Here is a 17007-nt window from a genome sequence, read left to right on the forward strand (position 1 = left end):
GATCAGGCCAGAGAAGAGTAAGGAATGTGGGGCTGGGCACCCCTGGAGAAAGATTTGGAGAGGGGCCAGAGGTTGGGAGTGGGAGGGGAAATAGGATGTGGGGTAGGACCAGCAGTTGAGGGCTGATTGAAACCAGCTTGTAGGGTAGCAGCCCATGAGTGGTGGTGAAGTGCCTTTCACACCTCATACCATGGAAATGTCAAAATAGGGTTGTATTGGGCATTCATGTTCATTCCCACGAAAAGGTTAAATTTATTTTGCTTTCAAGCCCGGAGAAGGAGAAGTGGAGTCGAGGTGGCCAGTCCTTGGTTATAATCCTGCTTTGGGTCCCCAGCAGCAGTCAGAGTCTTGTGCTGGTGGCCGATCACTCTGGGAGGCGCCCTGCCATGTGCAGCAAACATGGGGAGCCCAGGTGCCACGGGCCCACTGAGCCTGCCCTCCGCCCTCTGCCCTCCGCTCTCTGCGGCTGGGACAGCTCCAGCCGAGCACTACTGAGCCCCACGGGCCACCAGCTCTGATCCAGACGACATTCCAATTTCTGTTCTTCATGCTTTGGAAAGAAGAAATCTATTTGTCTCTGCTCGGGGCCCTGCTCTGATAACCGGGGGCAAACCTCCACCCTATTCTGTTTTCTCATTTTCCTCCAACTTAGCAGCAGGTCCTGGGGGACCCTCGCACGAGCGTCGGCTGTTTGATGTGTCAGTCTTCTGACGCAGAGCGACAGCCTCCCTGCTCTTGGCTCGGTGCTCACATTAGGCCCAGGGCCTCTAGACTTGATAGTTGTAACTCTTTCATTTGTCATTTGGAAGTGACAAGTGTGCATCTTATTGAGCCTCTGGCTGGAGCTCTCAAGACCCCCGGCCTTTTGTATGAGTCTGTGACAGGTTTGAGCCATGGGTTCACATAGGCCAGTGTTTGTGTGACAGGAGGCTCTGTTGGGGACACCCTTTATGGGGAAAGGCCTGAGCCCTGGTGGCCAAGCTTCTGCAAGATGAAGCTCCAGCCTTGGCAAACCCTCCCTGTCCCCATCTGTCCCCTCTCTTCCACCTCCCTGTTGCCTTCCTTCCCACCCCCTTTCCTCCCCTCCCCTCTCTGTTTGTCTTGTCCCCCCATCTCCTCCCTCTTCTCTCTCTGCTCCCCCTTCCTGCAGACCTGGAGCTGGGCACATGCACATAAGGATTGTAAGGGACTCTGGTGAGTCTGTAGGCATAGTTTTAGGATGGACGAGGAGGTAAGAGAAGGGACCCTCCCCCAGGGCCTCCTCTTGGCAAAAACAGCAATAACTGGAGTGGCAGAGCTAGAAGAGCACATAGTAGGTGCTCTTTCCTGGCAACCAAGGGAGGGTCAAGTGGACCCTGAGTGGATGTAGCCCTTCTCTGCACCCACATTCCTGTCTCCTCACCTGTGTGTACTTCTCTGCAATTCTGTAAGCTACTGCAGGGCAGGGCCCAGCATTGTGTCGTGAAACTGCATTAATTCAGCCTAATTAGTTCAGCGTGTACAATATTTCAGATGTGGGAGATGGGACTTGATTTGAGTTAAAAGTCAGAAACCATTTTGCTCTGGGCTTGCAGAATCTAATCTAAGATCATTGCCTTTAAAAAAAAAAAAAATCTAACACCTTAGGAAATTAAAGACCCTTAGCATATGCTTCAACTCCAAGTCCAACTGTTCTGAAGCTCAGGAAGTTGGACAGGATGCTCTGTTGTCAGGGAAGCCACACCTGTAACTCGGACCTCATCTTAGACATTTCCTTTAGCAGCACACAGACATTACTGCTTGCAGGTGTAGCATATTGGAACTGCTTTAGTGGGAAGAGGGACCCCCACCCACACATCCAGCACACAAAAGATAGAACAGGATGACCCCATCTCAAAGGCTGTCTGTTTTTTACCCTGGCACAACACTTCTTAGTAAACTGGGTGACCAGGGGCCTGACCTTTTCATTCCTGAGGTGTTTCAAAGACCTCGATCCTGTTTTCCTTTATTTATAAGTGTCTGAGTTCATTAACACAAAAAATCCTGGGGCAGTCCCAGGCAGACTGTGAAATCTGTGGTGGGATAAGAGCCTGCTCTGTTAGGAGGGGGAACTGTGCCTCCAGGTCCCATTGGGCCTCCAGGCCCTGTTTGAGCTGGGTCTGGGACCCAGGGTGGATGAAGTGCAGCTGGCCCAGGCCCACTGAGGTCTCATTGGATTCTGGGGTGGGTGGGTGGGGGGATTTTCCTTACCCTGAGTGGCCAGCTCAGGTTGCAGGTGGAGGGGGGAGAGGAGAAGGCAGGTGACCTTGAGGTGGAGCCTGAGGGCAGGCCCCAGGCACTAGGCTTTAAGTGCTCCTGGCACATGTTGAGAGTTGGATTCTAGAAGCAGGTAGTGGGAGTGTGCAGTCCACCATGCTCAGTAAAAAATGGGACAGTCATAGCACACCCATCTCAGTCAGCTCGGTCAACAAAATATGGACTGGGCGGCTTAAACAGTGGCATTTATTTCTCACAGTTCTGGAGGTTGTGGCTTCAGTTCTGGACACTAAGATCAGAGTGCCAGCACCATCGGGTTCTTGTGAGGACTTCTTGGTGTGCAGAGGGCCAGCTTCTCACAGGTTTAGGGATGAGGTACCTGAGAGAGATTTGAGGTTTCTTCCTTTTCTTAAAAGGACACCACCCTATGACCACATTTTTCCTTATTTACCTCCTAATGGCCCTGTCTCCAGATAGTGTCACATTGGGGTTCAGGGCTTCAACATAGGAATTGGGGAGACACAGCTCAGCACATAGCACACATCTGTGGTCGTTTTCACAGTTCACCAAAGTTGGCATGTGGGAAGGTCACCACCAAGGTCCTCAAGTTACTCTTTTAAAATCATTTTATGACTTAAATCAAGGCTGGACAAACTTTCCATAAATATTTAGTGAATAAATATTTGGAGATGGCAGGCTATGCAGTCTTCGAGTAATTGCTCAGCTCTGCCATAGAAGCACCAATATGACTGTAATAGGGCAATGTGCAAAAAAACAACAACACTGTGCTTACAAAAACAGGTGGCAGGCCAGATTTGCCCACGTTCCAGGATTTGCGCACTCTGACTTAAGTCATTTACCTGCTCAATAAAGAGATTTAGAAAAATAAATAGCACACAATTTTTTTTGACTCCACAAACAAAAGAACCGTGGTTGATGTTTGATGAATGTTCTTGGCTTTTTCTAAAGATTTTTGCTCTTAATTGGGGCTTTACTGTATTCTTGACTGTGTGTTTTGTATTTCCTCAGATAACAGATCTATCCTAAGAACGTTTCTGTTATTTAAATGGTGCCATTGGGCGGATTTATCATTTATCCAATCTGTCCACGATTGTTGAACAGCATGGTTAGTTGTGTGTGTGTGTGTGTGTGTGTGTGTGTGTGTGTGTCTCAGTAATGAAACAGAGAACGCTTTGTCTGGATTCTTCACTTCTTTGGGCAAGATCCCTAGGAGGGGGAGGAGAGAGATGAGCTCTGAGGGGAACTGTGGTCCTCATTTTGTTCAGGGCTTGTCAGAGCTGCACCTCCGCCTCTGTCTGGTTGGCAGCTGGTGTCTGCTGTCTCCAGCAGCCTGGCCTTGCTGGGGCTGCATGGGGCAATGGTGGCCAAGCCATCCTGCCCTCTTTCCCTCCGGGGGCGGTGGAGGGGTGGAGCTGTGCCTTCTCGGGGCTGTCACTTGAAACAGCACTTGTTCCTCCTGTATTCAGGGAGCGTCATTCAACTCATTCTGCTGATTAATTAAACCGTTGCAGGCAGCTAGCTCCTGGAACGGCGGCACTGTCAAGGGCTCTTTGAGGCACACTTGCAGGCTGTCAGCCCTCTCTTGATGTTAGGCGCCATCTGAGAGCCAGTTTCTGCTCATGAGTGTTGGGGGTGCCGAGAGGGGTACCCACCCAGCCCCAGCCCAGTCATACCTCTTTACTCTGATGGCATTACTGGGGAACGGGGAGAGGCCACAGTTGCTGGACCCAGGATCTCGGGATGAGGTGAGCAGATGGGGGTCTAAGCCCTTGGTGGACAGGCACACCCTTTGGACAGGCAGGCAGGCAGGCCTGGGAGGGGAGCCAGTGAAAAAGCAGCTTGTCTCAGAACAGACCATCAGTGGGACCCAGGCCATGAACTCCGCATCCTGTACCTCACCCCTCATATCCCTGTCTCTTATCTTTACCCTTTATCTGTCCTAGATGCCCCACTCAGCACTAATGGAACCACCAGCCTCTGGGCCCTGGCTGATTTGAGCAGGATTGGCCGCTCAGAGTCCTCATTACTTAGTGGCTCTCAGAGCAGGAGCCCCTGCCTCTCATGGTTCTGGTGTCTGAGTGCTTTATGCCTCTGTGATGGTACAGAAGGCCCAGGGGCATGCAGGGGACCCCTCAGACCTCCTCCCCCATTGGGGCCAAACCTTCGGAGGAGCCTGTCTCTGTTGCGGTGCTGACAGGGGACCCCCAAGAGGAGGAGCTGGAATGAAAGCAGCAGAAGCTGTCAGCTTTAGTCAGTCCAGCAGACCCTTATAAAATTCCACCAGTTTTCCAGAAGGTTTGGGAGCCGGCTGGAGGGAGACAATTGATGGGGAAAACATAGTGTGATTTACTCTCAAACTCGGGTCCTTCCCTGGGCACTGCTCTGAGGCTGCCCTAAGGACTCAGCCACCAGCCCCTGCCTCCTGCCTGCTCCCAGGCCCTTTCCAGGACAGGCCCTGCAGGGTGGAGGCGCTCTGTGCTTCTTCTGGGCCCAAAGTGAAACAGCTGCAAGTAATGTTCCAATACGCACGTGACCCCAAAACAGAAGAGGGCCAGGTGGGGGTGCTGTTGGGTCTGGCATGTTCAGCCCCTGAAAGTTCCTATTAAGATGTTACCTTAGCAACTTTCTTACCCAACCTGTCTGGCTGAAACAGTAAAGGGTCTGCATGCCTGCACCCTCAGCTCAGCTACTCAGTCCACAGAGGTGACTGTCTCTGAGTCCTGAATCCAGTGGGCTGTCATTTCCTTCCTGTGGACCCACAGGACCCTGCCTTCTTCCTACTCCTTCCTCACAGGTGCCCATGTTCCCCAAGTCTCTGCCTCTAACCCATCACAAACCCACCCCACCCAGAACCTGCACAGAGCCTCGAGAGAGGCTGTCCCCATTGGCTTCATCCTGGTTGGGCAAGGAAGCCAAGCAGTTAGCCCCCTGGCTTGCATCTATGTGTCCCCCTCCATGGGTGCACGCAGGTGCTTTTTCAATTACTTAAAGGAAAGCAATTGCAGAGCTGCTCGATATAAATCCCTTAAGCGGCTGTGGATGGTAATGCAGGGAGGCCTCGGCCCGGCCAGGATTCTGAAACCCGGGCACCATCTGTGGTCTCACCACTCCACAGCCAAATTACACCACCAGCCTTTCTGTGTTCTGCAGATTTTCATTAAATGAATTGAGTTTACTGGGAGTCTCTTGGCCATAAATATTCCCTCCCTGTCTGCATTGTGTCAGTGCTGCTCTGAGTCCAAGCTCCACATCCAGGCTGGGAGTGGGGAGGGGAGGGACTGCTGGGGCTGCAGAAAATGCCCCGGACATTTTTAAAATATATATATTTTATTGATTTTTTTTTTTAGAGTCAGAAACATCGATGAGAGAGAAACATCGATCAGCTGCCTCCTACACACACACACACACCCCACCCCCCCACTGGGGACATGCCCTTGACTGGAATCAAACCTGGGACTTTTCAGTCCACAGGCCGTTGCTCTATCCACTGAGCCAAACCGGTTTTGGCACCCCGGACATTTTTTGCAGCCTCAGATTTGGTGTCGTAAATACTTTACTGTTTCCAGAGAAAATTGAGGGGAGTTTGAAGGACTTGACAGGGCAGGATACATAATTGCCTCATTTAATTAAGTGTTTTCCTTTCTGTTTTTTGCTTTTTCATTGAGAAAGTGGCAGTGACAGCAAGAAGGCTGTGAAAGGAGGGAGAGATGTGCATTTAAAATGGAGATGGGTTTTTAGCATCGGTTGGAAAGGGGCTTCTCCTGAGTCTGTTTATAAGTGGCAGGGAGAGTGCCCAGCTTTCAGGGGCTGCAGAGCAGGTGTCCCTGAGGGAAGACACGGGCGTGTCCCCAGAAGAAGGCAAGGATTGTGCCTACTTTAGGGAAAGACAAGTGCAGCACCCCAAGGTCAAGGTCACCCTTGAGATTCCCCTCATCCTCTGCACCCTTTTCCTAAACTTCCACACAGCTTCAGCCATCCCTGTGGAGACCCCTCTTCCAGAGTCTGTCACCCATTCCAGGGGCTGCTATATCCTTGGGAGCCTAGACCAGAAGCCAGCAAACTGTAGCCTGTGCCAAATCTGGCCCCTGCCTCTTTTTGTAAATAAAGTTTTATAAACACAGCCATGTCATTTCTGTAATACCTATGATGGTTCCCAGCTACCGTGCAGAATTGAGAGATTGTAACAGAGACCACGTGGCCCACAAAGCTGAAAAGATGATTGCTTCGCCGAAACCGGTTTGGCTCAGTGCTAGAGCGTCGGTCTGCAGACTGAAAGGTCCCAGGTTCGATTCCGGTCAAGGGCATGTACAATGGTTGCGGGCACATCCCCAGTAGGGGGTGTGCAGGAGGCAGCTGGTTGATGTTTCTCTCTCATCGACATTTCTAGCTCTCTATCCCTCTCTGTAAGAAATCAATAAAATATATTAAAAAAAAAAAAAAAAGATGATTGCTTGGTCCTTTATGGAGGTTGCCAGCCCTGCCCTAGATCAGAAGTCCCCCTCTGTTTCTTCCTCCCTCTCACAGTAGGACGGTCCCATCTGATCTTGGCCTCATGCACAGGTAAGCCGGAGGCCAGGACCACCTGGGTTCCTCTCGCTGACAGGGATCTGTTGGAGTCCAGATTCTGGGATTTTGGCTGGCTTCTCTGGCCTCTAATGCGCCAGGTGTCAAATGTCCCCAGGATGCCTGTGGTGTGATGCCTCCTGCACATGCTCCGCCCTGGGGCTCCCACAACACTATAACCTGGAGGGAGAGGCTCTGAGAGCATATGGTTTGTTGCAGGGGGTGGTATTCAGAGCATAAGAGGGACTGTATCTGAGCCTGTCCTCATCACAGGTGTTTGCCCCTTTGCTGAGGACACAGGGACCCTCCTGTCAGGGCAGTGTCTGCTCCAGGCCACCTGGCACTTGTTCCTTGGTACCATGTGCTGGGTGTCGGACCAGAGGCTCCTGTTTGCAGGGGAGGGGGTTACAGCTTGGAAAAGGACATTCAGTGGCCTCACCTTTACCTGGCCCAGGCAGATACCGTTTCCTGTCTCATGATAGAAGGCCTAGTATGGGGTGGCTTCCCCTCAGCTCAGAGGGTCTCTCCTGCCTCCCACAGTGCACATGCCGGAAGGACATGGTCAAGATCTCCATGGACGTCTTCGTGCGTATCCTGCAGCCGGAGCGCTATGAGCTGTGGAAACAAGGCAAGGACCTCACGGTGCTTGACCACACCAGGCCCACGGCCCTGAGCAGCCCTGAGCTCAGCACCTGGAGCACCTCCCGGGCCTCACTCAAGGCAAAGCTCCTCCGCAGGTGAGTTGCCAAGGAACTGCCCTGTGCCTGGCTCTGCTGGTGACCGTAAGTGACCCCCACCCCAGCCAGACCCTGCTGGCAGGTGGCTGCAGGCTGTCCCTTCCCTCTCTCCTTCTTTTTCGTTCCTCTCCTCCTCCTCTTCTCTGTATCTTGCTGCTTCTCAGTCAGAGTGTTTCTCAGGCCCTGACCTTTTCGAGTTTGCAGACCTCGTAGCAGGCGGTGTCTGTGCTGCTAGACTCAGTTTCCATTCTGCTCCTTGTCCACCAGCTCCTGGAAGGCTGACCCTTTGACCCTCCAGCCATCTGGTTTTTCTCTGGGACAGCACACTGTCCCTCTTCCTTGTCTGCTTGTGACCTTAGGTGAGAGCCCTATGTCTCTGTTAGAATTGGCTCTGAATGATGACAGGTACCATGCTGGAGGCATGGGGCACAGGGGTCCAGTTCCTGGTCCGTATCCCTGCCATTTCGTGTTTGATTGCTCATTTTGGCTTTTCCAATAATGTGCTGCTCAGATTCATGGTTTTGGAGTCACTGAGAGACCCGTCCTCCCAGGCACATCCTTTGCCACTCTCATTCTGGCCCATGCCTTTTATGACAGCGTGGTGGCTGCCCAACCTCGGGCCTGGCATCCAGTGGGGGAGGAGAGGTGAAGTGGCTGCACCCTCTTGCCATCAGCACCATAGCCATGGGGACATGGGTGGCAGGTCCGGGAAGAGGAAGAAATGGACTTCCTGCCAGGAGGGAGATAGCAGTGAGCACTGTGCTCTTGGTATCACTTCGTAGCCCCAGAAGCGGCGGTCCCATTTTCTTCTCCGGAAGCGTCAAGGCTCTCAAGGCTCTGAGCTACTCAGACAGAGTTCCAATGGACTCAGTTTTGGTGCCCAAGGAATGTTCAGCAAGTTCTCCCCGCGAAAGCCACCACAGACAGTAGACTTTGAATAAACAGTGAATGCGGAGTGCCCCAATAAAACTTCATTTGTGGACTGATTTGGAATTTTATATCTTTCACATGTCACAAGGTATTATTATTCTTTTAACTTTTTACCAGTTAAAGACGGAAACAACTTTCTTAGCTGGGGCCACACCAGAACAGGCAGCGGGTGGATCTGGGCCTCCGGTGAGGTTTTCCAATTGTAGCCTCTTGGTCACTTCTGGCTTCTTTTGTCCCCACTGATGATGGACAGTTGGCTCCAGAGACGACCATTGAGGAGGTGGGGGCGCTCGGACAGTTCCTTCCTTTGGCTGTGCCCGGTCGGTGGCACTCCCACACTCTGCAGAAGCACTCTTTAAACTCTGCCTGGTCCAGAACTTTCTTCCCTGGTGGGGCTGTTCTAGTTTTTAGCGTGTTTATCTGTGAATCCAGAATCTTGGGCAGTCTTAGCTTCCCCCACATGTTTTCCCACCCCTTGGTCTCTGTCTTTGAGAAAGTTCCATCACCCCAGAATGCTTTCACTCAGGCGAGTCTCTCTTTGCTGATTTCTGTTGTTGTCTGTCCTTTTGATTCTTGCTCTCCTGTGCATTCTCACGAAAAGCAACTTCTCAGTGAGGCCCATCTGTGTAGCGGCTGATCCCTCCCAGCAGGGCGAGCTTGCTGAACAGAGCCCAATGCAGCATTTGCATAACGGCTAATGGATGTGGCTCAGTCTAATTGGTCAGCAGAGCCGACTGCCAATAATTAAGCGCACTTCCAGAAATGGATGGGATTAGAGAACCGGCCGCCAGCTATGTTTCCCTTAGCTGGAACCTTTTGTGTGCGGAAGCTTCCCCACAGGCCTTCTTCCTGCCCGCTGCCCCCTCTCCTTCCCCAGCCCAGCCAGCCCTCAGTAGAGGGCGCTTGGCTCACTTGTCACGCTCTGTTCCTTTCTGGAGCGTTCCTCTCCCTCCTCAGCCTCCTCTGTTTCCGACTTGGGGAGCTGTAATATTCCGACAGAGGGATTGAATAACAAATTAAGTCGTGTCCCCAAGGATATAATTTCCTTTAAAGCTTTTAATATGTTAAATAAGACAGATTCCTCCCCACCCCCTGTTTTTTTAAGTCATAGAGGGGCTTTCTCTGTAAAGGTTGATTATGGGACTGACATTTCAAATCCCAAGGTCTCTGCTCAGACCAACCCAGCCAGGCTCCCCTCCTTTACCCCTACATGGAGGGTCCAGCCTTCCTGGCAGCCCCCCACGCTGAGCCCCCATGTCATTTTAGAGCAGAGGCCAAGAGTCGGCCTCTCCGGGAGAGAATGATCTTGTCTCCCTCCCTCGGATTTATCTTCCATGCCTAAATTTTGTTGAATACACCCCTCCCCGATGACAAACAAGGCACAAAGCTGGGACCTCTTGCTCCTGGCTGTATGGCCTCCTAGGCCCTCACCACCAGGCGGGATCCTGCTTTGCTGGCACAGGCCATCATAGAGTCTGGCACCTTTCCCGGTCTCTGCCAGCCTCCCCTCCACCCATTCCTACCAGCAGCCCTTCTCCGTGTGCAGACTGTCTTCCTCCCGCCTCCTTGTTACTTCCAATGAGAACATGGAGAAACACAGCCCATTGACCACATGTTGCAGCAGGTGTGCATTCAGCTTATGGAACATCTGAGCTGCCACTGCCGTGCTAGTGCAGAGAGGAGGAAGGAGAGGAGACGCGCTTCTTCTCTGGGACCCATGGTTCCCGTCCACTCCAGCCCCTGCTAGCTCCACTGGCTGTGGCCTTCAGCTACCCGTGGGAGAGCCCTGGCCCTGCTTGCCCACCCGCACCACCACTCACCACCACCCTCGGTTCACCATGGAAACGAGGAGCCAGGAGCAGCTCCAGCGCCCCCTTTGATGCCTCCTGACCAGACACTGGACACCATTGAGCCTCTGACCCTACTCTTGCCAGGGTTGCCCTGGCGACTTACTGAATGTTTCTTAAATTCTTCTTCCTCAGAACGGCCTCAGGCATTTCTCAGGGGCAAAAGCTTCTAGACGTCACACACCCACTTGTCTGTGTGGGCAGGGAGGAGTAGGAGGAGAGGAGGCAAATGTCCTGGGTCTGGGTGAAGGGGAGAAGGGCCCTCTGGTACACAGCTTACAGCCCCTTGCACCCTGACCCAGGGGCTGCACTGGCACCAACAGCCTTGGATGCCCCCAAGTCCCCCCTGGGTAAAGCTGGTCCTGTGAGGGTTGACAGTCCTGCCTTAGGGAACAGAGGGATTGTGTGCTTTGGGCCCCTCAGCTTCCAAGCCCGGAGCCACGCTGAGCCCACTGCATAGCCCACTCTGCCTCTCCTGCCATCTGGGTCTAAGGACACCTACTTCCATCTTGGAAATATTAGTACAGCTATTTGGACTTAGTTCCAATATTTGATTTGTATAAACTTAACTAAGTAACGTCCAGTTAAGCCTGACAAAGTGCTCATTTATCTCCATCCTCCCCTGAAATGCCACTAAAATGACTGTAAAGGAGTGACAAAGAATGGGCAAGGGGGCCACGACAGCTGAGCATTCGCGGCAGACTTGGAAAAGGAGGAAAGGATGCCAACATCAGTGACTTTGCAGCACAGGCAGCTCAGGTCAAAGGCTCATAGACAGGTTGCGGCTAGTTGGTGCTGAGGAACTGTGGAAAGGCAAAGGGTTCCAGATGTGGGCACCTCCTGGGACGGCACCAATCTGGGATGAAGGCCAGTGTGTAAGGAATTGCTGGGCTGGGGCACCCCCACTCCACCCTACCTCCCAGCAGAGGGGGGGCCCTGCTGCCTGGGCAGTTCTGGGCTGGAGGGAGAGGCCTTCCTGAAGGTGAGGTTGTGGGACCCCAGCTGCCAGCCCCACGTGCCTCTAACCCCGAGGCCAGAGACTGTAAGGTCCTCTCTGGGTCACAGAATAGCCCAGCAGAGGAAAGCTATATGTTCTGATGTTGGGGGACCCCGTGAAGTGACAGGACTCCTGCCCTTTCCATCCCCTTCAGCAAGCCCTGCTCACCCACCATAGCCACCAACAACCTTCCTAGTCCCTCACACAACTCAGCCAGGGGTCCCTAACCCTCTGAGGAAACTCAATAGGATACAGAGAGTGTCCCAAACACAAAGGAAAAGCAGAACTCCCCACAAAGAGATGAGGCAGGGAGCAAGGAAACTCACGTTCTCCTCAGAGGGTGAGTGAGTGCGTTTATGATAGAAGCACCTGATACTATAAAATGAAGCATTTAGGAAAGAGATGGCTGTTGGACATTTAAAAAGAGAGCAAAGAAGCCCAGCTGGTGTGGCTCAGTGGTTGAGTGTTGACCTATGAACCAGGAGGTCACGGTTCGATTTGGTTAGGGCACATGCCCTGGGTTGTGGGCTCTATCCCCAGTAGGGGATGTGCAGGAGGCAGGTGATCAGTGATTCCCTCATCATTAATGTTTCTCTCTTCCTCTCCCTCTCCGAAATCAATAAAAATATTTTTAAAATAATAAAATAAAGTGAGAGCAAAGAAAACACGGGAGGGGTTGGGAGATAGCTTGGGAAAACTAGAGGGCAGGATAGAAAGATCAGAGGCTCAGTTCAGGAACTCCAGCCTCTACTAGGAGTTTCAGGAAAGGAGAAAAGAACATTTCCCAAGAACCAAAGACGTTTTCAGAGTACAGAGTCTGGCACTGGGGATGAAGATTATACGCTCCTCGGAACATCACAGCTCTAGTTAAACAGAAGGTCTCCAGCTTCCAGAGTGAATAAACATGTCAACATAAAGAACAAGGGACCCAAATGGCATTGGACTTGGCGATCATAATAATAGAAAGGACGAGGCCTTCAAAGTCAGAAGAGAAATAATTTTTAACCTAGAAGTATGTACCTATGTAGTCAAATTACCAACTAAATGTGTGAGAGGAATAGGATCCTTTTAGACATGCGGAGTCCCAGTTCCCCTCCTTTCTGAGGAAGCTAGAGTGTGCTCTAGCTAAGCAGTGGCAACAGCCAGGAAGGACACAGCACCAGGGAAACCAAATCCAACCCAGGAGAATCCAAACCGGTTTCAACGTAAGGATGCCATGGAGGTGTGTGTGGCGCCCTACATAGGAGACCACACCGGAGCTTGGAGATAACCCGGAAGGCCAAGCATCTAAGAGAGGAACGGTTTCTCCTGGAAGAGCGAACCAGGACTGCAGTGCAGGCAGCATGGATGAACAAGTTTATAGTCAGTCAAATGTAAAATGTGGAATTTCACCACAGCCGAAGATGGTGGCAGACTCAGGCAGAGAAGCTGGTGGGTGTGGAAGCAGGAAGCATAGCCACACCCGGAGTGGTAACTAAGAGCTGCTTGGTAACTATGCAAAGAAAGCCAAACCAAAAGAGAAAAATTAAAAAAAGAAAGAAAGCAGCGTGGGGGAGACATATGGAAGTAACTAAGAGAAGAAACAGCTAAAAGAGAGCAGGGTGTCCTGTCTGGGGAGCAGCCAGGGGATGCTGTTATGCTTGGAATATGATTAGGATGTGCCTGGTGGATGCCTCTCCCGCACCCCCTCTCAGTGGCAAATTGGCCACAGGTTCTTCCTGCGTTAGTCTCCCAGCTTATGGACTCACAAAGTGGGTATTTCTTTGCATGCTGACGTTCATCTTGCCTTCTCTCTGCAGTAGGGCGCAGCCCTCTGCTTAAGTCTGTCTACCTAGTTCCACCCATTCTGGGGGTCTCTGCTTTGGGGGGGGACGGACCAGGGGTGCTGGGGGGCCCAGAGCTCTGAGGCCGGTGGAGTGTTGGGGGATGTGGAAGATCTGGGCTCTCTGGGACAGATGGGGACACTCCTGGTCAGCCCTGGGATTGGGTGGGCAGGGTCAGAAGTGCCTGTCCTGGGCTGGGGTGAGAGAGGAGACCAAGGGGCTGGGCAGCTTCAGGAAGCTGAGGCCAGGTGAGTTGGTAGTAGGAGGACACCCCTCTACTGGGCGTCTGGCGCCAGCTTGGGGGTTCGCTTTGGGCACCCAGCCCTGTGCCATGTGGCCCCACAGCATTTCTAGACGTGGAGAGAAGCCCCTTCTCTGGTGACAGCTGGTGACGAATGCCAGCTACATCTACCACCAGGTCTTGGGGCTTGCCACCCGTTTTACTGTGGGGGCCGTACCTGGCATTTCCCAAACTGACCCAGTGTGGATTCGCTGGTGGCTCTGCTGTGGTGGAGAGCATCTCTGGCTCCCGCGTCCCCTTCTGCCCTGCCCTATCCCTTCACAGTGACCCTTGCACGCCATGCTGTGTGTGATGCCATGCCTCTGCCCATGTTGCTCAATCCTCCTCTGCCCCCCCCCCCCCCAATGCTCCCTGCTTTTCACCTTTGGACATGGGGTGATTCATGCTGCAGACATCAAGAGGGGCTTGTCACGTGCCCACTGTGCTCGGGAGACGGAGTAGCAGAGACTAGAGCCCTTGAGTTAGGCTGTCAAGCCATGAGAACAACCAGCAAAGGTTAGTGTTAGAAGACGGTTAGGAGCGGGCGCCCCCGAAGCCAGCATGGAGAGGGCGTGGGCTGGGGGGCGGCAAGGAGGCTGTCAGGTCCCGCGGCCGTAGGCACCCCTGGGCGAGCCTTCCTGGCCGCCTACCCTTCCCTGGTCAGACAGCGCTGCTTCCGCTTGGTGAGTGTTGGTCCTTGGAGTGTGGCTGCCATGGGGACCCCATAGGGTCTCCATATCGGGGTCTGACCTCACTGGGGCTACAGAAGAATTCATGGACAAGGGAAGCTGCAGTCAGCACTTCTCTTGGAAATGTCGACATTCTCAGGTTGCAGACTGGGATAGATGAAAGGGTAGTGGGGGCTGGTCATGAGGCCTGCAGCCTGCGGCCATGTGGGAGGGCATCACCCCCATTCCCTGCAGGGCGTTAGTGCCCTGCCCAAGGCTGGGCCCCTCCACACACCTGCCTCTGCCTCAGCTCCTGGGGTACTACACGCCTCCTGTTTGTCTAAAAGCTGCTCTGTCCCCTCCCTGGAAAGCTCCAGGATCCTGTTTCCCAGAACCCCTATAGGGGTGCCCTAGCACTAATCTGCAGGCCCACCCCCTTTGTTGCTTTCTTTTCTTCCTTTTTAACCCAGTTCTCTCTCCTTTAAACTAAGAAGCCATAGCTAAGCCTCAGCTTGAATTCTCACTGGGGGCTGAGGTTCGCCCCTGCCACCCCCAGGACCGTTACACCCTGAGCCGAGATGGATGTGGGGACCCGACATCCCTCCGGCCCAGGCCCTGACTGGAGGCGGGTGGCAGGCGAAGAGGGCATGGGTGCAGGCTGCTCCCTGGCGTGGAGCTCCTGGGTGTGAGAGGCGCACGGGGAGCCCGACGGAAGCAGGCGCCCAAGTCGAGGCCCTAGATGAGGCGTCTTGGGGAGTTGACACCAGTCCTAGAGAAAAACTCCCTGACATTTACATTCTAGACAAATTAGTCTGAAAGAAAGCAGACACTGGAAAAAGACTGAGGAGGAGAGGAAACCAAATCTAGAGAGGAAGAAAGAGCAGAGCAAAAAGCCGGGCCTGTCGTAAGTGCACCTTTTGTTTTGTTTGTCGTCTAGGCATTTTCCACCCGCTGCTGTTCCCATTCCGATCACGCTCCCTGTCCCTCCCACCCCCACCACATGGGGCTCCTGGAGCCCAGGTTCATCCAGTCATCCCATCCAGCTGTCATCAGCACCCGCTGTGACACGACCCCACCATCCCATTGCCCTCCTCATCCCCTCCCAGGCCTCTCTCCCTCCACCACCCCTGCCCTGCCCCCCAGAGCTACCTCCCGAGGATCCCCTGTCCCCTGATTCTGGTTGTGGAGGCTCCGTACTGCCAAGCACGGGCCCGGGCCTCTCCCCTCTGCTGTTTCACCTCCTTTCTGATGACTCCCCATCTCCAGGTCTCACCGGAAACGCAGTCAGACCAAGAAGCCCAAGCCGGAAGACCCCAAGTTGCCCGGGGAGGGGTCGGCTGGGGCAGCTCCTCCCGAGGAGACCAGTGGTAGTGCGAAAGAGGAGGCTGCACAGGAGGCGGATCCCGAGGATGAGGAGGAGGATCCCCAGCTGCCACCGCAGGGCCGGGAGGCAGAGGGCACAGAAGGTCAGTTACAGCCGGGCAGAGAGGCCAGGACTGGTGTCCACACCAGCTCCTTCCTGACCCCCAGCCAGTGGGAAGAGCCAGCTTCACTCTGGCTACAGAGTTTCTGCGCTTTAAGAGCCCAATTCATGTGCTTTCCTGGCCGGGTGAGGCATTTCATAAGAAATGTACATTCTGGGGGATGCTGGGAAAGTCCCTCTTCTCCCAGAAACTGAAGAGTGGCGGTCTCAGTTCACTAGGGCTGTTCTCACAGAGCACCACAGGCTAGGCAGCTTAAAACACAGCCTCGGGGTGCCGTGTGGCCGGGTCCTGGTGAGGCCCCCTTCCAGGTTGCAGCTGGCTGCCTTTGCGCTGTGGCCACACGTGGAGGAGCAGCCAGCTCTGCGGCCTCTGCGGTCAGGGCACCGATCCAGTTAATGAGGGCCCTGCTCTCATGACCCGATTACATCCCATAGGCCCCATCACTTGAGACCATCACGTTGGGGTAGGTTTAAACATAATGCATTTTGGGAGACATTCAGCCACAGCAGAGGTGTGGTCTGCCATCGTGAAGGAGGGCAGCCTGCTGTTTGTGGCCAGATGCTGGTGAGTCTGCGCTGGGGTCGTGGTGGGAGTGTCTCAGAAACATACCCTCACACAGCACGGGACCACGTTAGCCATGGCGTATTAATGTGTTTTAAAGGTTTCCTCTCCATGTTTTACAGCATTTCCTTTTCTTCTTTATGGCTAGTTTCATTTTTCTAATTTATAGCTTTAGCTACTCCCCCGTTCATACATAGCAGCTGCTCTCAGGGTAGAGGAGGGGCCTCTCCTCTCTGGTCCTTCCCAGGCTCCGGGCAAAAATGGGGCCCGGACGGCAATTGCCTGGCGGTGGCGCCTCAGGCCCCAGTCACAGGCCATAGACACCGGAGTGTTCTGCTTGGGTCCTCAGTTCCCCTCCTGTTGTCTGTGTCTTGGGATGTGTGAGTTCAGCACGGCCCTGCCTATTTCAGCGTTGTGTGCTCACCAGGAGGTGCATCCAAGGTGACTATCCATAGGTCACAGCTGGAGACGTACCTGGATGTACCCACAGGCTGATGTTGGTTCCCAGTGAGGGAGTGACTCTGTCCCCTGGCTGGCGGGCGAGTGTCTCTGCGGGGGACCCTCATGCACTCACAGGGGAAGAGCAGAGCATTGCTAGGTGAATTGTGTGCTGGCGCCTTCCAAGACGTTCCAACACGTGCTTGTCTAGTGGGGTGTCACACACCCAGGAGATGCAGAGGTAAGGTGGAGAGAGAAGGCGGCTGGTTGGCGAGGAAGCATCTGCCGGCAATGTCTGGGCATAGGCGTGATTCCCTACGTAGAAAGGGATGTGGGGACTGAGCCATTGAGTCACTGAGGTCCGGTAGAGGAGCTGAGTGTGCCCCACACAGCAATCGGATCTCATTCCGTGGCCAGCCATGG

General features: G+C 53.6%; 1 protein-coding gene across 2 annotated transcripts in view; it reads left to right on the plus strand.

The window, feature by feature from the left end:
• Positions 1 to 17007, plus strand: part of KDM4B (lysine demethylase 4B) — a 139596-nt gene that overhangs the window by 101089 nt on the left and 21500 nt on the right. The window contains exons 10-12 of one of the 2 annotated variants that reach the window (XM_084883665.1): positions 7360 to 7556; positions 14904 to 15005; positions 15368 to 15567. In XM_084883665.1, the coding sequence (XP_084739791.1) occupies positions 7360 to 7556; positions 14904 to 15005; positions 15368 to 15567 (499 nt within the window). The remainder of the gene's footprint in view (positions 1 to 7359; positions 7557 to 14903; positions 15006 to 15367; positions 15568 to 17007) is intronic. The other variant, XM_084883666.1, reaches the window with a different exon arrangement.

Source organism: Pipistrellus hanaki (assembly GCF_964339955.1).
Source record: "Pipistrellus hanaki genome assembly, chromosome: 5".
Classification (NCBI taxonomy): Eukaryota; Metazoa; Chordata; class Mammalia; order Chiroptera; family Vespertilionidae; genus Pipistrellus; species Pipistrellus hanaki.